Here is a 23,527-nt window from a genome sequence, read left to right on the forward strand (position 1 = left end):
CGGACAAAGGATCGATGTATTTTTACATTAATATTATTATTAGCCACACACCGCCCTCAATAACCCTTCGACCTATTCGGTTCGCGTGCGCAGATAATGTAGAATCGCTGTTTTGATATGTCATATACAAGATAAGGAGAATCTTGAGACGAGGATTCGCTCATATGTTAGGCCTATGGCAGTGTCAGTCTAGAAGGTAAGGATGAAATCAGCTAAAAGACGAGACTTCACTCATATGCTCGGATAATACAGTATTGCATACTTGTTTTGACAATAACAATATCCGTGTGAGAGTGAGACGACCATTCACTCATATGCTAAGGCAGTACATGTCGAATTTAACGACATAATTGAGAAGACCATTCGCTCATAATGTCTTGAATATAACGAAGTGGTCCGCTGAAACGGCCATTGGTTTAGAACAGTATAATATACTCCTATGAGCTTTATATGCTTTGAATTTGAGAAACACTGTCTTTACGGAAGTGATCCTCACATAGCGGAAGTGACGCATTGACTTGCGCGTGGGATCTGTGAGTCGAATAGCTATCTTGGGCGAAGGTTCAGATCGTGACACCGGCACCATATAGGCTATGCAAATGGATGCATCTTCTACTTAGACCTCTCTCCAGAAATGTGACCAGATCGGGATTTTTTTTTTAGGGGGAGGGGGTAAGCGAGGCAAGAGCTGTAAATCCAGTGGTTAATGGACATCTATCAAGAGGAATGAGTCGATTTTCTCTAGAAAAAAAAAAAAAAAATGGCCTACGAATGCCAGCCAGCTCCACCCGTTTGCAGCCTTCATTTCCCACAAAACGTGTTTTAAAGTATAAGCGAAATGTTAATTAATACGAAACACTCCAAACTGGAAGCAGCTGCATGGACAGTATGCTCATCAAGGACAACCTATATAGGACCTCTAGAGACAAACAGAAGTAGTTATCGAGTCAGTTAATAAAACCTAGAGGTTCTTATCTCTTGTATAGTTCACACAGTTCTCTCAGACTATTTCCGGAGTCTTTGTGTGAATCCGTGATGGCTCTATGTATATAGACAAAGAAATCTGGGCTGAATTGTCTTTTTCGTGTATATTAATGTCGCCTGACGGAAATCAAAAACACTGACCGCCGCAAAACCTTTGTCTCATAAGCCCAGCTGTTTCGGTATCGACTACAGAAAGCCTTGTTATTTCCGATTGTTTACTTGGGAAAAGTCGCGAGAAAATGGGAGTTTTCCAGGGCTGGAAAAGCCATGAAATGTTGTTTCAAAGCTTGCCTGTAAGGTCTGGCAAAACATTAAAATTAGGAAATGCTTATACAGTCTCGTATAAATATAAGTATAGATTTCCTAACATAACAATGGAATAGAAAAAAAAAAAAAAAAAAACACGCCCTCTTTCACTATTACGTATCCTCCTCTCACAACTTGCATTTGCTACCTTAATGATTTATTTTCTTTACAACTCGTTTATGTTGTTTACGATTGCAAAGATTTATTACAAACGTGTAAAAGTGTAAATGACATTTCTATGCAAAAAAATCTGTTGGATTCATATGCAACCATTGATGTATCATCTGTTGCACTTCTTCATTTTATCAAAACATCATTACAGTTCCAGTTACGTCATTGGTAAACATCCTGCTTCACTCAGTCATGGCAGCTCCCTCCTGAACATCTGTTCACCAATGAATTTCAGTAACAGGGCTTCTGCTAAGGCTAAATTCTTTGGGGTCCCAGGGATCCCTTCTTCAGATTTTTAAGGGGTCCCTGTTCTTCGCCCAAATTTGAAGGGGACCCCATTGACGAAAATTGAAGGGGTCTTCCGAACTTTTAATGCGTACTGTACGCAATTTTTTTGCGTAAGCAGAAGCCCTGAGTATTTTGTATGGCTTTTTTATGTCGTCAGTTGATAAAGTAGATTATTTGACCGACTGAACATACTACAGCCTGCAGACTACGTTGTTTTGGGGCTGCTGAGCGAATCATACATTGATAATGTAGTTTTTAATTATTGGTTTTGAAAGGAGTAAGGGGTTGCAAAGAATGTGTTGAAGCAGAATTCATGGGCCACGTGAGTTTGAACTAATGGTGTAAATAGTTCTTAGCTTGACCCCCTTCCTCTCAGGTGATTGCTGAGTCTTTAGCTGTGCGATCCGAACACTGGGGTGGGTTGAATGAGATTGTGTGTCGATCATTTTCATACATATATCTGCAGAGACCGAGTTTGCATTACAGACGGTATAACATCCTTGAGTACTCATAAGTACTAAAAGATGTTGAGAACTCTGATCACAGCTGTGTTTGCAGTTCCTGTCGAACTGAAACTCGAGAGGCAAACAGTGGAAGGCGTGACTTATTTCTGAGCGGACCCCCAGCAAAGCAAACGAGACAAAGCACAGAGACCGTCAGACAGAGCCGCTGTTGCTTGATAGAATTTACAAAAACGAAAAAAAAAAAATCCCAGAGACAAGAAATCTATGTACTTACAAAACGTAAACTACTATTGAATAACTTTCACATCAGACTATGCGATTCATCTATGACAGCGATGATCGAAAGATCATTTTCAAGATATGAAGAAGACGCCAGGGCAGAAGCAAATTCAATCAAATATAAACTGTGTTTAAATAAAACGATAAAAGGATTACGTGACATTAAAACAAACTGCACATGATAATTTAATCGGCCTTAAAAAGCTAGTTCCATCAAACGTGAGTCGAATTGCAGCATCTATTAACGCTTCAAAAACCGCCAGCTGGCTGCGAACAGCGGAATTTGTACTTGAGGATACCTTGCAGTTTTTCTGAAGGCCCTATACATGTACCTATTTTCTCTCCCTCGCTACCTCGACTTACCCAGCCTGTAAGGTACCCATTCCACGAGTGGGTCACTGAGGGACGTAAGGTGCGTCACACGGACACTGACCCTGCAGTGTCCGCGCCTTTGTGTACATACACTGCTGTTGTAGGTTGTCCGCTCTCATCGCAGACCTTCAATGCATCATGCCCAAGATGCACAGCTGTTGCTTTTGCGTAAGCTCCAGATTAGCGAGGCCTTCTTCCCCGCCCCTTCTTTTCGGTACGTGCAAATCTCTTTTCACTTGTCTGCACTCAATCACTATACAAAAGGCGAAGGTTTTGTAGCTCTCTCGAGCCGTAAGCCCGGCAAACCTTCCTTTCTTTGTAAATAGGATTGGTTACAAAAAACAGATGCCGCAGTCAATTGTTGTGTTTTGTCCACAGACAGTAACCATTCTGCGGATACCAAGCATAAATCACGAGAGTTGACAGAAATAAAAACGAACAAATTCGTTCTGATTAATTATATGTCTACAACATTGTCATAAATGTATTTACTTCATACTTCGTTGGCGTTTTACCATCGTCAGGAACTTGAGGGTTTCCGTGATTCAGTCAAGAATCTGCTGATAAGTCTATCTGTGATGTGAAAGTCTGAGCTGACAGTCTGAAGTTGTGCTGACAGGTTCTGTCTCTGCTGGCTGAGACACAAATCGTTCAGAAGACCCCGAGCTCAATAGAATAACAAATATATAATATGAATGTAATGAATTCGCTATATAATAATGCATGGAGTGCATTGCTGTGCTTATCGACTTTAATAAAGGTTAGTAGCGATCTCTTCTGACAGGCAGTTTTGGACTCCGTTGGAGTGGTCAGGTAAGGCTACCTCACATCCAAAGCTTTCGTTACTTGGATAAATGAGATTTACATATGCAGGTTCGTGGGATAACATCAAGAGCAACAGTTCAGATGAGCGCCAGCTTTGTCAAACAAATAACTAGTAGTACTGATTTAATAACAGAAGCTCCAAGAGCAGCTCTTCCTACCCCACTCCCCAAAAGGAATACGAGAAAAATATGACATAGTGAATGAAAAGCGAATAAAAATTAACCAGCTCATTATCAAGGCAAGTTGGACTAAACACACTAAACCGAATGATACATTAGAAATAACGCATTCTTTACAAGCCAACCCTTGCTCACCGACAAAGGATCTTCCAAAAATGCTTATGAATACGTGTCCCCCTACCCCCAAACATAAAACACACAAAAACAGAAAAACTCACAGATTCGACGTCGCTGACGAGTCATACACAATAAGGACAGTTCCATCAATTACTTATTACAGACATTTTTACACAAGAATCTTTCAATAAATGCGATGGCTTATTGGATTACAACCCCCACCCACCCACCCCAAAAAAATTAAGCAAATCTATTACTGATTCTTCCAATTATGGGCGGTATTCGTTCTGCAACACGATCGACAAAAGGAAAGAAAACATGCCCCAAAGTGGCAACAAAAGGGACATCTCGAGCCTTGCAACCTGCTGCGAAATTTCTGGTCATTTTCTAGACACATGGGTACTTATTTGCTATTGTCCTGTCATCACAGCAATGCACAGTCATCATGAACCCATAAATTGATGTTTCTTTGAGTGCAAGGTAATTGCATAGCTGTTCAGATACTTATGAATATTCCTGGCGACATACAAACATACGCTGATCAACAGCATTTGGTACATTACATAGGTTTGTACATCAGTCCAGGGTATCTAGTCAAACACAAGCCGGGCGGAGTAGTGGGGTGTCTGTATGTGAGGTGTCTGTGCCTTTGTGTTTACAAAACATATTACGGTCGGCAGCATCTCCCAAACATCCCTTTAATCTTGTTAAACTCCGTTTTTTCCCATTTTTCATTATCATTTTTTATTTTCTAGATTTCTGGAAGGAGAACTGATCAAGGCATCTCGATTAATTATTAAAATGAGGGTGCTTAGTCTGAACCGTTTTAAGGTCACTCAAAATACCACCGGGGCTGGCAGACAGCCAGGGCTCTCATCAGTTATGATATTCCATTTTTCTTTTGTTCCTAGTCCTGTTTCAACTAAACATCTACGAGTTTCTTGTTCACTTTTTATTTTCCTGTTTTGTAGAGGCATTCCCTCTAAAAATGTGAGTATAAATGACTACATATAAATTAACCTGGGTCAGTGTATGTTTGTTTTGTATGAACTTTTTTCACGGTGTCATTATCAGTCTAATCTTTCGTGCATCGTACGACATTTTGCATGCATTTTGTTGCGACGTCGCGTGCTCACGTTCTGCCACAACAGCAGATATAGGATCTGGCAGCTTTAAGTGCACAATAATAGTGTAAACTATCGGCCTAATTTTTCTAAATGTCGTCTTCTGACTCTTTGACTTTGGTTTACGAGCGATAGAATTTCCTTCGAAAGTACGAGCATGAAACGTAATTGTAGGCGCGATAACGCGGATAAGTGATGCGAGCAATCCTATCAGATTGTCGCCTCAGGTTAGGAGCATTTTTCGAGTTCCTTCATGACTACTCGTGATTTGTGAGATACCTCAAAGACACAGAATAAAAGTAAGTAGCAGAAATCAGGTGCTTACAAGAGTTTATCGAGTACACTCCCATTAAAAAGAGTGAGACGTACGTGGAGCTGTGCCGTTAATGAGCTGCAAAAAAACCGAGCGATGTGATATTTGTTATATTTTAGCATCGGCTTACATAAGGCACAGGCCTTGTAAAGTCACATGAATGTTTAGCTAAGGGTTTGCAATAAGAATAAAGTCTTATCTTTTAGGCTGATGTTAGGGTACCGACCGGACAAAGCAGACGACGTGACGTCACACGGTTTCCATAACTACGCCACATTCTGCTACGGCAGCTACGTACGCTATCAACGACGACAGTTTACCTGTAGGAAATTTGTACATATGTTAACATCATAATTCAGTAGAAACTGAACAAAAACCACCCTGATATCCGCAGTCCTTTTCATTGTGGGAATGATGACGGTCTCTCTTTTCCTCGCGCGTTAAATTCACTGAGGACAGAAGCATATGCACTCATAGTAAGCACTCATACTATAGCGCTAAGTTCACTGAATGAATCAGTTATAAAGTCATTCATGCAGCTAATAAAACCCTGCCTAATACTCTGTTGATTAAGATTACCTCACAACATTTAAACCCTACTATTGTCGACAGTACGTAGCGAACGCGGGCTTGTTGCAAGATGGCGAAGGCGTGAATAGTTACTTGGTGTCAGCTGTTTGGGTAAAGACAGTAAAAAAGAAACATTTGGTTTAATAATAGGCATACGGTCGTCAAGGAACTAAAACAAACTTTTAATTAAAGATAATACTGCATCAGCATTCACTCCGTAGCATGCCCATGTGATCTCTCATGTGGGCTTGACAAAATGGCGTATAATCACTTAGGCGGAAGTGGCTTGTTAAAGCCTAATGAGTGTCTGCTAGTGGGCGTACCGGGTCTAGACTGTGACAATGATGACGACCCATTGCTCGATTTAAGCGACCATAGCCTAACTCAGGGTAGCACTGGAAATAATCGCATTCCCATCCAAAGTGCTGTTAATGTCTTTGACCAGACGACCTGCGGTGTACGAAACTCTCCAGCCAGCAGCCAAACAACTCAGCAGTCGTCAGGTGGCGATGGCATAGGCGGCCCCTTCAGACAGCGTAGCAGCAGGTACGAAGATCAGTGTCTGCTGAACGAAATCGAAGGGGATTTACTAGGTAGTGGTGACCCGACGTTTCTCTCAACAGATTTGCAAGCTGTCAATTCAGCCAGGATGCCGATCGAAGCGTCTCAAAATCGAACTCCTCACTTTTCAGAAGACATCGTATGTTCCTCTGCTTCAAAGGACTCGTTGATTGATGCTTTTGGAAATGTTTCAGATCCAGTTTCAAACGGGGACCTGTTACACGATCATCAAAATTTTACCTCCTGTGTCAGCAGTGAGGTTCCAGCTGTTACGGTTCACACCAGTGGGCCAGGATTTGAAAACGATGGACACGTTATCGATTACACAGACAAAACAGAAGACAATGGTAGAGGTCGAAGCAGACGAGACCCTGTTTATAACTCGTTGCTCGCACGCATGGGTGAGTCGCGGGATGTGGTGCTGAGTTCTTTTCCGCCACCCGCACGGTCGAGGGGTGGGGGTGACGGAGCGGTGATTCCGAGGAACGAACATGAAGTTGAAGGGCTTCACTGTCATTACGGAATCAGTCGTCGTATCATGAGTGACAAACTTGCAAGAAGACAGCTTTTGGCTGTCTTGATATTGTGTATCCTGTTTATGGTAGGAGAAACTGTGGGTGAGTTGGCACAAGTTTTGTATATATTGCATTAAATATATTTAAATGTTATAAGTTATTTTTACATGCCTTTATATTACTCTTTCATTAAAAATGTATTTAATTACTATGATTTTCTTTATGATGTATAGTTAGTAATTTTCATCTTGTTCATGATAATCTATATATTCAATCACTCATTAAACATGCTTTCTGAAGCGATCTTTCATTAAATCATCACTGCAACATTACCATTTGATACAGCTTGCTACTTAAACAGTTTCAGATGTGGCAGAAGTATAAATGAATGACCATAAATCAAACTGCACATTGTTAGGCTTATCAGCAAGGCAGTAAAGAGAAGAAATATATTCAGCAATGAAAGTATCACCAAGTGTCTACAAGTACGCTAGCTGAAGAAAGATGTGAATACGGGATTTCCTGGGAAACAAAGTCCTTTTACTATTATTTTAATTGAAAAAGTAACATTGCAATCCCATCCATAAAACCATATCCTAGTGGTCTTAAAAATCAATCACTATAATACAAACGAGGCATATAATTATGAAGTTTTGAATGCTGTCAGCTATGGCTAGATTGCGAAAAAAAAAACCCCCAAAAACTGCAAGGAAAGTTTACTTTGTTGCTCTGGGAGCTAGTTTGGGTCTTTATGTTAGCTTAGATCAAACAGTCATGACCTTCGCTCCGAGCTGTGGCTTAAAAGGCTCAAATGTAGCAGAATGAAGCAGCATCATCATGAGCACAGTATCGAAATGTCCAGTGATTATTTGGCATGTCTTAAAATGATATTAGTTCCCTTATTGTCATGTTTTAAAATGCAGCTCACTTGTTCACTTACAAAGTTTCATGAAGCTTTATTAAGTACACAGGGATGTGCATCACACACAAAATGTTTTTCCTTAATCTTATAATGTTATATGCTTTTAACTTCACAAGCATGCAGAGTAGATGTAAGGAAATATGAAATGTCTTTATGTTTTAGCATATATGGTTATCATGATTCTTAAAAGTTAAGCCAAAAGACTTATTAATCTGTTTTGTATTATAATATAAATATAAAAACACCTTTAAAAGATGAAAAACATTTTGCTCTCATTAAATGTGATCTGCCACATAGACTACAGTTTATGCTTGAACCTTAGCAAAACTGTCGTTTGTTGAAGTCATGTAAACATCCTAGCATCATCAATGGGATCAATATTAATGCTTTGACTATAGTTGATATATGATGTAAATTGGAGAAAGTTGCCCAACAGTTATAAGTCTGCATTTTGGTCATCTGTTTCAGTCATTTCAGGCCCATGCCCCTAACCACACAAAACTTGCTTGACTTTGATATTGTTATCAAGGAAGTCCTTTTATGTTGTTCTCAAACCTGTTATCTATCATTTGTTGTGAGCAGTCAGCTGTTCAGTGCTCCCTTAGCATTTTAGGACACAATGACATTTCATCATCATTCATCCCATAACTAATACCAGCTTACCATAAGTACTGATTCTCAGGGAGGGGGGGAGAGGGCTACCAGTTTAGACGCAGCTGCTGACAAGTAGCATTGTCTTGAACAGTGCTGAGTTTGTCTTGCATGGAGTGATCAATGTGTTTTCAAAATGTCCTATGAAGACTAAAATTTTGTTCGATATTTCAACAAAGAAGTTAGTGCAACAGCAATATCTACCTATAGTTTAAGGAATTAATTAGAAGTTGATACTTTTTTCATAAGCAACAGAACACCTTGTTCATGTTTTTGTTATTTTGGGTGGGCCAGAGAAGGTATGTTAGTGAGACTGCTGATAAAACAGAATCCATGCTATTCTCAGTTTCAGTCCAAGTGCCCCGTTTTCTTAATAAAGAGAAATTAAAGCACATTTTACAATATGAATATGGAAGTGCATTCTGCCCTAAACAATCTATGATTCTTTTTATACTCACTATTCTAGGTGGCAGAAGAGTGCCACATATACAGTATAGATAAATGAGAAATTAGTATATAAAAAGGAGACATTATTATAAGGGCAAAGAAAGTGAATTACATCATTTTGGATTCTATTCTATCCTCCTAGACCCCAAGAAAACAAGATTTGTTCAAATTTCAAATGTTAATATTTGAACTGGATGAATTTAAAAAAGCAGGAGGCAACAGAACAGCTTAACTAGGCCATCCCATTCATCATCAAGACATTTTCATTGTTGTTGTTGTCTGGTGTTCATTGCCATTCTTGTCATTGTTGTCATTGTTGTGTTATGTGTTATTCTTTGATGTGCCCTCAAGATAATGAAAGCGATAAAAAATATGAGGATCCATTGAAATCCTCCGTATTACTTAAACTTTTAGTCTTTGTTACAGTGATCCATGAATCACTTAAGAACATAATAGTGAAATTTTATGTCATTTTACAAAATGGAAAGAAGCAGACCCGCCATAATGATTGTGTGTGTGTGTGCACATGCATTATGTGTACGTATATACATATAACATACTTTTTGGGCAAATGCATACTTGTGTGCAACACAGAGAGAGGGATGTGTGTGTTGAAGAAAGCAAAGTCATGAACTGTAGAAAACATACTTAGTAAATGAGCACAAAAAGGATTGCGTGGAAGTGGCTAGTTCCTGTTCATATGAAACAGGAAGTACATAAGTTCATTTTATATGAATGTTTGTGTGAAGACATTTTGCCTTCCCTTTGACATTTGTAATGAGCCTCCTTTTTTTCCTGTCTCTGAACAAGGCATGTGCTTTTTCCAGTTTAAACTGGATGAAATAGATCGAGCAGGTTAAAAAAAACAAGACAAGCATATTTTGAGTTAATTAAGGAACTTTAGAACTGGATTCAAAAGCAGACTTTTCTGTTTTATATAGATATTTATCATAGTAACATAACTGGAGACCACAGATATACTTAACAACTGTATAAAACTTATTGTATAAAGCCTATTCCCTTATAGTGGCAAATAATATTTCACTTTTTATCTCATTGTAGTTTAAGTTTCATTATCTTATAAATAAAGTGTAATGTGCTCCATGGTGGTGTATGTGTGGCAGGGTTGGTACCCTAAAAACTATGAAAATCGGCACTTTTGTGTCAACCAAATTCCAAAAGGAATGCTCCTTTTGTCAGTGAAAGATTGTAGACAATGCTTTATTTTTTCTTGGGCATCTTAAATCTTTATTTTATTTATTACAGGCTGTTACTGTTAGTGAAAAACATCACAGTTCTGTACAGAAAATTTCAGTGAAATTTCTGTCACTTCAGAGGTTATCCTCTGGAGAAGGGGTTGGGAAAGAGCGTTTGTATGAGAGAGAGAGATGCAGCTACTTGAAACAGTTGATTTCCCCTTCTTTGGAAACCACAGGATCCCACCATACCCTTTGACCTAACACACACTGAACACTGACAATCTTTCCAGCTCAAAAACGATGTGACATTTGTGTGTGTGTCTGTGTGAGTTACCTTAATTACGTCTAGTGCATGTGAATATTTCACATACTTCCCACTGTACTAGTAGTGTAGAATGCATGCACACATACCAAATTTCATCTGTGCCTCAAATCGTAGATTATAAAAATGGAAGGCTTAAATGATGCTGATATGTTTATTGCACAAATAAAAATCACATTTTTGAAAGCGGTGATAATCAGCAGTGTTTTTCATTGTTGTGACATCTTTCTACTTTCATCAAGGTTATTGTTATTGTTGTAGGTGGAGTGCTGGCAAATAGTTTAGCACTCTTCACTGATGTCTTACACCTTGCAAGTGATCTAATCAGCTACCTTATAAGTTTACTGGCACTGTTTTTGGCCAAAAAGACAGCTACGAAACGCATGACCTTTGGGTATTATCGTGCTGGTATGTACAAATATTTCTGACTTTAAAAATTCTTGCTACCTACTGTATACTATGCTATACTGTATGCTACCTACTGTACTTTCAAACAAATTAGAAGCAGTGTAGTTTATATAGTATACCTCCCTAGAGGAAATTATTAACAATTTTCATGCATAAAATAAGAATTTGAAAAGAATCAAAAGTGAAAGATTTTTTTATGTTTCAGAGGTTCTGGGAGCACTGTTTAGTGTCCTTGTTATCTGGTTAGTTTCTGGTGTCCTGTGTTACATTGCTGTGGAGCGAATCATTCATGAACATTACAAAGATGTCAAGGCCGATGAAATGCTTATTACGGCCTCACTGGGTGTTGTGTTTAACTTAATGTAAGTCACACCTTTCATAGTTCAAGAAAGCTTTTTGGACAGACACTTGTGTTGTTGATTACAATGTGTTGTCAAAGACAAAACTTTGTTTTAATTATCATTGTAGTCCTATATTCTTTTTTTTTTCTTGTTTTATATTATTCTTCTTTAAATCCCAATTGAATTCCATATTTACTGGATTTCCAAAACTTGACCCTTCTGGTATGAATGTAACTGGAAACTTCACAGGTGCAGATACATAAAACAAGTGGACCATTGAGCATGGTTTGAATGTGTAAGAACACTGGAGAGCCACTCTAGCATGGCTGTAAAAACATAATAAATAACTAAAATAGCAGTTAATAGAAAGAATATGTTATTGGATAGGCTCTAAATATGTGATACTTTCTAGCAGTAGATGTAAATGTCACTTCGCTGCCATGGTTGTAAATAACTGGATGATCAGAATCTTAGAAAGACATCCTTTATGTCTCTTGCAGGATGCACATTTTGAATATTTTGGTCATGAACAGCATCAGCTTTTGTTGCGTGTTAACCTCTGCACACTAGTTGCACTAATGCTAGCTATTCCATTTTATTTCAGAATGGGATTCGTTCTTCATTCCGAGAAATGCTGTGGTTCAGCAAAAGGGCATGCAAGGTTTGGGCATGGACATTCTCATTCACATGGTCATTCGCACTCTGCAAACCACAAACCAGCCCACAGACCAAGCCCTTTACGTCTGCCCCTCTTCTCCGCCAGAGGCAACATTCAGGAAAGAAGGGAGGAGTATGAGCCACTGGATGTTGCTTCACCAACTGCAGAGAGAGATGAAGAAGAAGGAAACATTGATGAGGCAAGTGAAGATGAGCTGCACAAGGAGCCCACTCACCAGCACAAAAATATCAACATAAGAGCAGCATTTATTCACGTGGTGGGAGACATCATACAAAGTTTGGGTGTACTTGTGGCAGCACTCATAATCAAGTTCAAGGTAAGATGCATAATTTTGACAGTTTTTTTGGAATTTCTGGCATAAATAATTTACAATATTTTTATGATCTCGTTTGTTTTCCTGTCTTGAACGTTGGGGTAGCGTATCTTTTTTGTTTATGTTGGTGTGCTTACAGCCGGAAGACAAATACCGCTTGGCTGACCCAATCTGCACGTTTTTCTTCTCACTGCTAGTGCTTCTCACCACCATCAGTGTGCTGAAGGACACGCTGAGAATTATAATGGAAGGTGAGCTCAAAGATTGTTCATTTTGCTTGTTTCCATTGTCAATGAGTCAAACACAGACATGAGATCTGGGAAAACTTCCCACAGCTGGATTTTGTGCATGAACATACTTTCTCTCTCTCAAACACACACACACACATGCATATGCATAGATGGAGAATGGGTGAGGGAGAAAAGGGAGAGAAAGAGCATGATAGACAATGAGGTTGAGAGAATGAGAGTGAAGGGGAACAGGCATTCATTTCTTTTTATGAGTTACATATTCATGTTGTGGAGATCATAAGCAACATGCCTAGTTTTATCAGGATCTTAAGTTTGGTGACATTGGTGCGCTAGACTTTGTGCCTAAAGAGATGACAGCATTCTTTATTTTGCAAAGGCCTTAGTGCAGCATTGGCTATTACGCAGCACATTGCATTCCTAATGCCTTTAATGACATGCATGTCAGATATAGTGTTCCGCATCACTGAAAAAAGAAATTGGAATTTGGGCACTTCCTCTGTGTTTGTGTGTGTGCTCAGGTGCAAGTACACATATACATGTGCATCACTTTTATAAAGGCAGTCAAATAGTGATATTGTGAGAAACACATGCCTGCTATTATAAGTGTGTACTTTTTGATGAGTCTGAATGTGTAATGCATACATTGTAAACAATGTGAGCACAAATGTGAGTATGAGATTTTTTTGTTATCTTTAATTTTTTGCTTCTTCTTTTCTTATAAATACACAATACAATATGATCTTATGAAAGACATTGCCAAAATAACAACAATCTTTAAAAAAAATGAGCAAGACAACAAAGTGATGATGAAGATTCAATCTTTGTTCACTTAATAATCTTTGTCCACAGTTTTATGTGCAAAGCAGTATATCTGAATGTTTACATTTGGCCTTAAAGTTGTGCACACATGTAAGAAGATAGTTCTCCCTGCTTTTTCTGATAAAGTAGATATGAATCATAAAATATACTTGGTAACAGCAGGTACGTAGTGCCACTGTTCTACACGTGTTTAAGAATCAACAGCAGTTCACTTAGAGCAAGCCTGTCCCACACAAAAGGAAAGAAAATCACTGAAACTAATCTTCATGCTTCAGTGGAGAAGGAGGCCTAAATTGGAAAAAACCTTTCACTCACAAGGGAAACTCCAAACACAGTGCAATGACAAAAGAATGTAAAATATGTAAAATAAATGCTCATGAATTCGTTGCCTGTGGCAAGAAGAACAAAAGAGAGAGTATAGAAGAGCAGGAGCTAATAAAAAAGATACTAATAAAAGAATTTTTTTTCATTTTGTACAGTTTATTTTTATTTTATTATTTTTTTATTATTGTTATGAGTATGAGAATTAAGTACCAGAGTACAGAAGCAGCTATAATACATAAAAAGTAAAAAGCTTTAGGAGGCTGGAGTCAAATTAACTCCATGTTGATAGTAGTAGTAGTAGCTGTAGTAGTGTAGAAATGTAGAAAAATCTTTCCCAAACTAATGACAGAACACTTCTGTGTTTTTGTTTATGTTTATGTTTTTAAGAAATAATAATAATGATAATGATGATGATTATGTGTAAACTCTCTGTCCATTATCAAAATATTGTACAAAGCATTTGAATAGTGTGTTTATATGCATTGTTGTATGTTTATGCATGAAGATGCACATAGCCATTGCATTGGTGGGGAATATTTACTACGCTATGGACCATGTGAATATTAAAACATTCGCAGGCCATGCAGAATAAAACTTAAAAACTAGTATTCTGTCTTTGGTCAAGCAATTGTTTGCCACACTTTTGCAATGTGTACACCCCTGCCTGTCTGATACTGACTGTCCTCTGAGCCACCACAATACAAGTAGATGAGCCATGGGCAGTTGATGAGTAGGATTTGTGTCTGTCTGTCATGTAATCATACATGTCCTCAGAAACTAACTTTACGTTGCTATGAAGAAACTTCTAGAGTTATTTTGAGTGCTGCCTGTGGGTGTATTGGCCAAATTTTACTGTCCAAATGTTCCCTATCCCTGCTTGAAAATAATCTAGGAATTCTGATTATGCAGCTTTTTAATGACATGATAAAGCTGTTTTATTTATTGCATTCAGTATGTTATCAACGCTTATGCAGGTTTGAATGGGGAGTGAACAGCACTGTGTAGAGGAAACTGAAATACACCCTAGAGATTCATATAAAAGCGTTAGTGCAGTATGCACTGTTGGTTTAATGTTGTGTCACATTACAGCTTGTGGACTTGATGGTGAAAAAGTAATGCGATCTCTTCACAGATACTAAAAATATCTGAAGAGTTTATTGTTCTGCGTTAACAACTATCACCAGCTGTGGAAGTTATTTTCAATGGTTGGCTGAGCAGGCATCAATTGTCCATCATAGAACACCCCCACTTTGTCACCTCACCTCTTACACCCTTTGCCACATTGCATGAATTTACTGTTTGCATTTGGTGGTCTGATAAATTTCATGATTTCTCTATCATTTGAACATAATGCATTCCAAAGTTTTTTTGCACCAATGTATTTTTTTCCATTGTACAAAATGTATTAATGTCATGAATAATATTTATGATGTTGACCACTGCTGTTGTTCTTAATTACACTGATAGTGTTGATGCATTGTTTTTGTGGTTTTTGCAGGTGCACCTCAGGGTGTGGACTTTGAACAGGTGCAGTCACTTCTGACATCCCTGGACTCTGTCGTTGCTGTTCACAACTTAAATGTCTGGTCTCTCACAATGGATCGCAATGCCTTGTCTGTACATTTGGCCATAGGTTAGTGCAGCACTTCTTAGAGACTCATCATTGCTTTGTACACAAATCAAGATAAAACAATAACCTAGGAAGTTTTATTCTATTATTTCTCCTTCTTTATTTTACAGAAAATGAAGAGGTCTGTTTCAGAGCAAAGGAGTGCTAAATCAGTTTATGATATTTGCAACAATGAAATCCAATTAATATAATAAACAAGTTTAATCAGCGTAGACTTTATGATTAATTAATTTAACATTCTTCTCCTTTTTTTCCCAGATGGTTCCAGGCATAACAATGATGTACTGACAGATGCCACCAAAATGTTAAAGACACACAACTTTTTTCATGTGACTATACAGGTGGAACCTTATAATCATGATGTGATGTCATCATGCATTGATTGCCAGTTGCCAGTGAAGTAAACTTAATGCTGCCTCTGGATGATATTAAGATGGGGAGATGTTATCAGTTCTTGCTGCTCTGTCGCACAGAGCTATTGCTATGCCATTTGTTTCTGTTAATTTAAGGAAGAATGTGAACGGTTGATCCTTCTCCCTACCCTCCCTTGGTTGGTACTCACGTCTGTGCCTCAGCTTTCTCTTTCTGTAAATAATTATTCTTGTTTTTGGTCTTATTTGGAGGCCATATCAAGCAGTCTTTAAATTAATGTGTGGAAGAGGTTTGTGTTGATAAGACTGTGTCATGACAAGGTCAGATGAAGATTTGTGTGATATGATTTTCTGTTGATGAAACTCTTGCTAACAAATAAAAATGTCTTTTTGTGAAATCATGTAAATTTTTTTTTTGGAAGTAAATAGCTGATCCACAAATAGATTTTTTTTTCTACCGAAGACAAAGCAGTGGAAATACATTATTTTCTTATATGTGTCATTGCCATGTGTGTTATTACATTACATATTATGCTACACTAGCAGCTTAGCCATTTCCGAGGTTCCTCTTGAATGGTTCCTCATATTATCATACATCATCATAAAAAATATAATAATTTATTAACTAATTAATGAACTGTGTTGCAATAAAGATTGGAGCATAGAAACGGACAAAAAAGAGCAAGGTATAGGAACAATAGTGCAAATAATTAAAATGGAATGAAAACTGAAACAGTAAAGCAAGCAGGACTGAGAGAAGTAATTGGGTCTGCCTAACAATTGAGGTTTTTAGAGATAAAATAATGAGACCTTGCAGCATTGAGACTTATATGAAGGGACTGGAATGTGGGTATTTCACTTTATAAATTGACAGATTCCTGTCAACATTGTAGTGAGTGTTAAGTCAGTTTATTTTTCGCAAACCACGTCTGTGGCTGAAATAAAATTATTGCTTCTGACAATTTATAAAATTATTAGAGATTTGCTATATGTTTGGAAGCAATTGTGACTTCTTCTGGATCTATAGTTCTTTGTACAATTGTTAATTCTATTTGCCTTAAAATGTTGTTACCTGGAACATAAACTGCTGAACAGAAACACTGAACTCCTGTTTCATTTCAGTTTTTGTCAGATTTCAGTAGCATACTTTATTTTGGGTCAAATTCTCATCCTCTTTTTGAATAACACTCAAATATTATCATTATATCATATGTTTTATTTGGTATTATTGGTGCATTTTTGCCCAATAGTGAGAGTAATATTTTTAGCTGTTTGACAGAATTATTGATAGTTTTCATATCTTTATGAAATACAAAGCACAATGTAAAGTTAGAATGCAGTGCAATAATAATAATGATACCAGTAGCTGTAAAATTAAGTAAACTATCTTGCACAAAAAGGATTTTGTGGGTTAATGCAAACTACCTGACTTACTTTAACCTCAACATCCACTAGCAATGTAAACAAATATGTTACTGATGATGATTTTTACCAAAGCTTTAAAGTAAAACACACTGTTGTATGTGTTTGTTCTTTGGAGATGTGTCAGACATATGCAGTCACAACAAAGAAGTAGTCAAACCTGTGATGTGGAGGACACCCTTTATTGAGCTCATGATTGTTCCTGTGAGTGATATCCCCTATCACAAGTTTGCACTATTCTCACTACAAAGATTCTTGTTCAATATTTGTTATTGCTATGTTGCTTCTATATTTTGCTTGAAGGTTAAAAGAAGCTTTAGACTATTTTTATTTTTTAATTGGAAGAAAATCTGTTAAATGTTAACTTTTAGGCATAGTTCTTCCTACCAGGCATCTGTGAAGCATGGAAACAGACATTTCACAGGGGCTCATTTGGGACAATGCATGAAGTCAGAAACTATTCAGAAAATCTTAAGACCAAACCCAAAGATGTCTGTCTGTCTCGCTCTCACACACATATATATATATAGGATCTTGATTGGGAAGGGGAAAAGAAGAATTGTATCAGCATTTGTCTTCTAACTGGCAGATTTTTATTGAACAGAACTAATTCTATGCTGATAAAATTGTTATCAATGATTTTATCAGTACAACATGATAGCGATCCAAAATCAAGACTGGCTAAAGAAAGATGGGGCTAGGGGTTGTGGGAGAAAATGTCAGCTATATGAGCCCTGTCCACCCAAGGTTTTTTTATGTTACCTTAGGAATGACATTTTTGTGTTGATTTACAGTTTGGATTTTTCTGCTATTGGACTAGACAAACACTAGGGGCTGTACTTATGAAGTGAGAGTAAGTCATTGCTCCAAGGCAAAATCAGGAACTCAAGGAACTTACATTTCTAAACAATGCCTTAAATTCTATGAATTTTTTGTAACAAGTGTGGTCCAGTAATGAAGAGACATCATTTATGTGGTCTTTCCTGCAGTGGACTGCTTCATTTATCTGCTACAATGTCAGCTATGCCATTTTTAAAGGAGAGACATTCCAGAAATAAAACCCTAGCTCAAGCCAAGCAAGGGGCTTTTATTTCAGGTCTGATACATTCCTTAGATTTTTGCAATAATGTTTGTGATTTTGGAAAGATTGTCATGTTTGGTGATCAGTTCAGTAAGCTGGATCAGCCTGCAAATTATTTACTACAGAATTTCTTTTGTAGACTAGTAATTTTTTTCAATTGTCCTGGCATGTGAACTGTGATTGACTTTAATTAAAACTACCCTTTTCTGTTTACAGCGGCTAGTGAAGGTGATGTACTGATTTATATTATCCATGTTGCTAAGCATAAAACTCAGAGATGGGTTAGCGTGTAGGCTCATTCTATTGAAAGCAACACAGATACAACCCCACATCGTGATAATGTGGTCTGAGTAAACTGGAAGTACAGCTGGGCTACATGGATATTTTTTAATTGCATTCTGCAAATAATATAACATGATTTTAATATGGCACCTTGGAGTCTATATGTAAATGGAAGATCAACAGGAAATATGGCTTAGGTGGCTTTTGCCAAACTATGTTAGATAAGCATTCAAATATTAACTTTTGTCTTATGGAAGGCCATGTTGACTTTAGTCTCACAGGAAATAAAGAGAACTTAGAGAAAAGATGAGTAGATGAACTCTGCAATGCAATTATCTGTGGTTTTAATCAAATTATGTATGAATAATTGTGTTATTTTTATGTGGTAGGAGAGTACATAATTCCCAATTAATAGTGAGTCCCAAGATTAACGTTAACAATAGAGCGAATTGGCTCTCTTGTATATTGAACATGCCTTGCATCTCTTTACTAGGGTTTATTTCCAGCCTTGATGGTAGGATACCACACTTTCTATCTTTGGATATCTTATTTTTCTTACATGCTATTATAGAATGTTTTGTCCTCAATTATTTCCCTTAGAATCTTATCTTACAGAGCAGGGATGGTGAATATTTGTTTCTGTCAAGAGCCATTTGGATATTTATAACATTATTCACAAGCCATAAAAAAATTATCAACCTAAGAATTTGTCCACTATAGATGGTCAAAGACTTAAATAACTCACCCTATCATGATGGCCAAAACCGTTTCTAGAACCTAAATGGCTTATTTCATTATTTCAAAATGTATGTTATTGTGATTCATGTAACATAAATTTATGTTCCTAAATTTATTGAATTTCAAGTCCTGCCTGGAGTTGCCTTGGCATGAAGGTCAGATATTCTCCATCCATGTTCTACAGGAAATGGATAGATGAGTGGCATTTGTAGCCATAAGCACATTCTAGTTGGTTTGATCCCTGAGTGGCACAATGTATTTCCTCCAGTTGATCCAGCGGCTTATTGAGTATCTGACCCCTTAGAGGCTAGAACAGACAGTCTGGAAGAGGAGATTGGCACCAGCCTCACACTTGCCCACTATCTTTGTTTCTTTTACCTTATTTTCTGCTTGTAAGCATCTAAAAATATTCTCCTTACTTTTAGTCTGGATACAGTGATGGGGAATTTGCCTAAATGTGCCTGTATCTTACACTTTCATGTTCTTCCACATTGTGGTGTTGTATTGAAAAATGTCAGGTTGCCACACATAGAACCAGACAGGCAGAAAGGATGCTTCTGTCAGCTACCTCCATGGATGGAATTTTACGAAATCTTTCGTCTTTAAATGTCTGTACATGTACACAAGAATCATCTGCGGATTACAGAGTATCATTATCTTACATGGAAGGAAAAATGACAGCAAATATACTTACTGTTTAAAACATTTGTGTTGTCTGTGACAATGACATTCTTGAAGATGTTTATGACTAAAATGGGTTCATTAAGCTATATATCTCAAGTAATTATTGGTTATCTTTCTCTCACTCATTATTTTTTGCAGTCATAACAATGAACTTTACTTCAGTGGTTGATGGGATGGAAACCATGTTGAAAGGCTAGTGACCTTTCACTGGGTGGTGGTGGTCATGAATGACAGAGCTGCTGTTATCCTGTTGTTTATGACATTGTTTGGAAGGTACCTTTAGTGGCAAACATAGCATTCAAGTGGCCACTTTCATTTGTTAAATGGACTTTTCTAGCCAGATACTCATAACTGGATTTTGACTTTGAAGTAGAAACCCGGATTTTTCTTTAAATAATAACTTTTACTCTGTAATTAAGTTAGTCAAAAAGTTTTTGCAATGAGACATCAATATTTGAAAATTTTTTCCCAAAAACTTTAGCACATTCTTATAATAGAGGATGTGTGACAAAAAACAATATGATCATGGACGTGTATTGATTAGTTTGTTTTATTATTTGTTAAATTAGTTCATGGTATGGTTGCTTGACTAGTACTGCAAGATTCACTAATGAATGGTATGAAGTAGCTGAACAATATAATTATTTTCAGCTTAAGGGAACAAAGATATTGATAAACATTCATGAAATAATCTTCCAAAAAAGCTCAAAAATTAAACAATTGGTAATTTTGACACTTGATCACATTTTATACCTAGTTAATATTTGACCTCTGTGTGTGGAGTTCAGATATCTTCAGCACATGTTTAAAATCGCTTAGCAGTGCTCATAGTTAAACAATTGCTAAGCATGTGACATTATTAGAAATGCCCAGATGTTCCCACAATTTTCACTGTTGCAAATATGACAGTTTATTATATTTTCACAGATTTAAGATGTTCCTTGGTTGTATTTATAAGCAGAGTGTGAACCTGGTGATGTGAATTATGCTTTTTGCATAAAATATTTAAAAAGATCTTTTGCAGAGTATCATGAAGATGTGATTGAAGATGATATAGACTTTATCACAGAGTTATTGATTTATGGTTAAATTGCTTTCACAGGTCTTTGGTCTATAAATATGAATCTCTAATGAATTTTTTGTGGCTTTTACAAGAATCTTTCCTGATGCAATGATTTTGTAATATCTTTTTTGTGGCTTTTACCTTTCATGACGCCTACTTAATAGCTTTAACATTGTGCTGCCATTATAACTACCTTTCTTGGAATTAGTAACATTCCTTTCTGTTGATGTTGTGCTCAGATTGGCTAAAGTAACAAATCCTGTTTGTCCATCTTGATAGACTTGGCTTCTGTTAAAGGCTAACCTAAGCCCAACGTGAATAAAGTTCATAGTTACCGGCAGTCTAGAAGAACATATGGGCAGTCTTTATTAGTTTGTTTCAAAAATATCACATGGGAAATGTGGTAAATTTGGGAATTAGTATCATAATAAAGTAAGCTCACTTGAAAAGAATTTTGCACTCAGGCTAGCCTTTACTTAACTAGATGTGGTCAGTTTTAATTTTTAGTGCATGGTAAAATAATATTTGTCTTCAGATAGATAATGAGTGAGTTCCTTGAATGCTGAACACTTCAAGACCTTTTTTTCCATTAAGCTCTGAAATTCAAAGTAATGTAGGGTTACTTAAAGAGCACACAAGGAGACATTCTGAATAAAGTATTTGTGATCTTAGAATTAACTCAGCAGCCAGAGGCTTACAGATTTTTTTTTTATTATTGCTAATTACATTGTTCATTTCTATGTATCTAGATAAGAGAAAAAGAGAGATAATCTAACAAGTTGTTGGGGTTTGGGTATGCACAGTTATTTGAAGCAGAGATTATGAAGGCAGCTGTTGGTGGGAGTCACTGCCACCTGAGTACTATTCATGTGTCTGAAAGACAAAAACAACCAAAGAAACTGGCAAATTATGAAAAACATTTAATTACAACTCTGTTGCTTGTGTTCGATCTTTTTGGGTATGCCATGAAATGAGGGGTTCAGCCTGTAGAGATAGGGAAAACAAATTTTCTTCTTGAGAAATAGGCGATATAGACATGATATGATTTATATTTTTTAGGCATTAACTATTTTCTTTGCAGGGAACAGGGAAGCGTTATGTAAACTTCCCATTCCCAGAAGATATCTCTCCAAAATTGTAATGTTTTACATAATTGTCAAAATTTCTAACAGACAAAAATTAAAAATATTTTGAAAGATCAGTAAATTCAGCTGACATGTGATGTTTAATGTGTCTGTTTACATTTGTCATACCATTTTGCTTGAATGGTTATTGCCAACTGCCATGTGCCATGCAGTTTCATGATTAAAAAAGCAAAGCTCAAAGATTGATGGTAGCAGTGGCAGTAAGTCCAGGAAATTGTAAAGCTATTGTAAGCATGTTGCCTTATGTTGGTGTATTGTGTGTGACGTGGCAGCATTTTGTGTTGTTTGTCACTTGGAAGTAGAGGGAAAACAGCACGGAGGGATCCAGATTGGTCTCTATAGCTTCTTTCTAAACTTCACCACCGTTTTAATTTCTCTCATTGTTCTGACTCAAGTCTTAATTAAATCACACACTTGATGTGCAATTCCTCCATAAAATGTCGCCAGTCACATTTGCTTTGTAATTATTTTACTGAAAAGACAAAGTACTACTTAAATAAAATGCAAAGAAAAAAGTGTTCCTGATAGTTGATTAAAGAAAATATGAACAGTTTTCCAGTCTCTGCTGTGGATATATACCTGTCTAGAAACAGTTAAAGTCTCAAAATTTTCTAATTAATTTTTTTAAATGTATAACAGTGATGTATAAAGTTCACAACAACGGATGTTATAGGACAGCAACCGCATGTACATGTTAAGTCTTCCAAAATGCTACTGATGTGCTACCGATGTACTACTACACACGCTAGAGCGAGAATTGAACGAAACGTGACGGACAGCAAGTCAAGGGCAACATTCACTAAAAGGATCGCAGGAAAGGCCCAGTGGTGACGATCTGCGTTGATAAACACCCTCAAGTTATTGTTATCTGTACAAAGAAAATTAGTATTAACAACTTTCATCGACAGAATTACGACAGGAATTTTGTTGCATCTCGCTTAAACAATATTTTTGCTACATTTCCCAACAGAGATGAACCCAACATAATAAAAGAATCTGTGATATCATCTATAGATTATTGAGTTACCCAATACAGAATTCATTGTTGTCAGCGCAAACCTTCCACTCATATTACTCTCGGTGAGAGAGGGTGGGGTGGGAGAGGAGTTCGGTTTTGCCGTGCATGCGTGCAGGTAAGGAGAAAAAAAAAACCCACATGAGAACGTGCATGCCACAACGCAGGTGACAGACGACAAACAGGGGGCCAGCATTTACCGGAGGAGCAGCGGGACGTCGAGGAGGCGGCGAGGGTTGAAAGGTGGATCATGAATAATGCAGGCTTAGGATGACAGCGTCTTACAGATGAAGATATGCGTGCACGAAGCAACTGACTTTGATGGGTCACGGGCAGGAAGGAACGGATGGAG

At 37.3% G+C, this 23,527-nt stretch overlaps 1 protein-coding gene and 1 long non-coding RNA gene across 4 annotated transcripts; one reads left to right on the forward strand and one right to left on the reverse strand.

The window, feature by feature from the left end:
- The first annotated feature begins 5,270 nt into the window (after nt 1–5,270).
- On the forward strand, nt 5,271–22,340 carry LOC112556392 (zinc transporter 2-like). Of its 3 annotated transcripts, none has more exons than XM_025225362.1 (8): nt 5,271–5,408; nt 6,748–7,170; nt 10,871–11,017; nt 11,223–11,379; nt 11,963–12,353; nt 12,490–12,601; nt 15,243–15,377; nt 15,633–22,340. In XM_025225362.1, the coding sequence occupies exons 2-8, from the start codon at nt 6,951–6,953 to the stop codon at nt 15,776–15,778; spliced, it is 1,308 nt and encodes a 435-aa protein (XP_025081147.1). In that variant the 5' UTR covers nt 5,271–5,408; nt 6,748–6,950; the 3' UTR covers nt 15,779–22,340. The 3 variants fall into 3 exon arrangements, with proteins under 3 accessions (XP_025081147.1, XP_025081146.1, XP_025081148.1); XM_025225363.1 differs by lacking the exon at nt 5,271–5,408 and adding an exon at nt 6,465–6,538; XM_025225361.1 differs by lacking the exon at nt 5,271–5,408 and having other exon boundaries at nt 6,089–7,170.
- LOC112556400 lies at nt 19,997–23,241 on the reverse strand. Its single transcript, XR_003097722.1, has 2 exons — nt 23,188–23,241; nt 19,997–23,028 (listed from the first exon to the last, which is right to left on the reverse strand). It is a non-coding gene; the product is annotated as an uncharacterized LOC112556400 (long non-coding RNA).
- Nucleotides 23,242–23,527: the final 286 nt, after the last annotated feature.

Source organism: Pomacea canaliculata, linkage group LG2 (assembly GCF_003073045.1).
Source record: "Pomacea canaliculata isolate SZHN2017 linkage group LG2, ASM307304v1, whole genome shotgun sequence".
NCBI lineage: Eukaryota > Metazoa > Mollusca > Gastropoda > Architaenioglossa > Ampullariidae > Pomacea > Pomacea canaliculata.

Bases quoted from the DNA above. Each gene is read 5' to 3' on its own strand.
- LOC112556392 (XM_025225361.1), top strand. From the start codon at position 6,249: ATGGCGTATAATCACTTAGGCGGAAGTGGCTTGTTAAAGCCTAATGAG. The intron at 7,171-10,870 runs GTGAGTTGGCAC...TTATTGTTGTAG, and splicing joins TATGGTAGGAGAAACTGTGG to GTGGAGTGCTGGCAAATAGT. The intron at 11,018-11,222 runs GTATGTACAAAT...TTTATGTTTCAG, and splicing joins CTTTGGGTATTATCGTGCTG to AGGTTCTGGGAGCACTGTTT.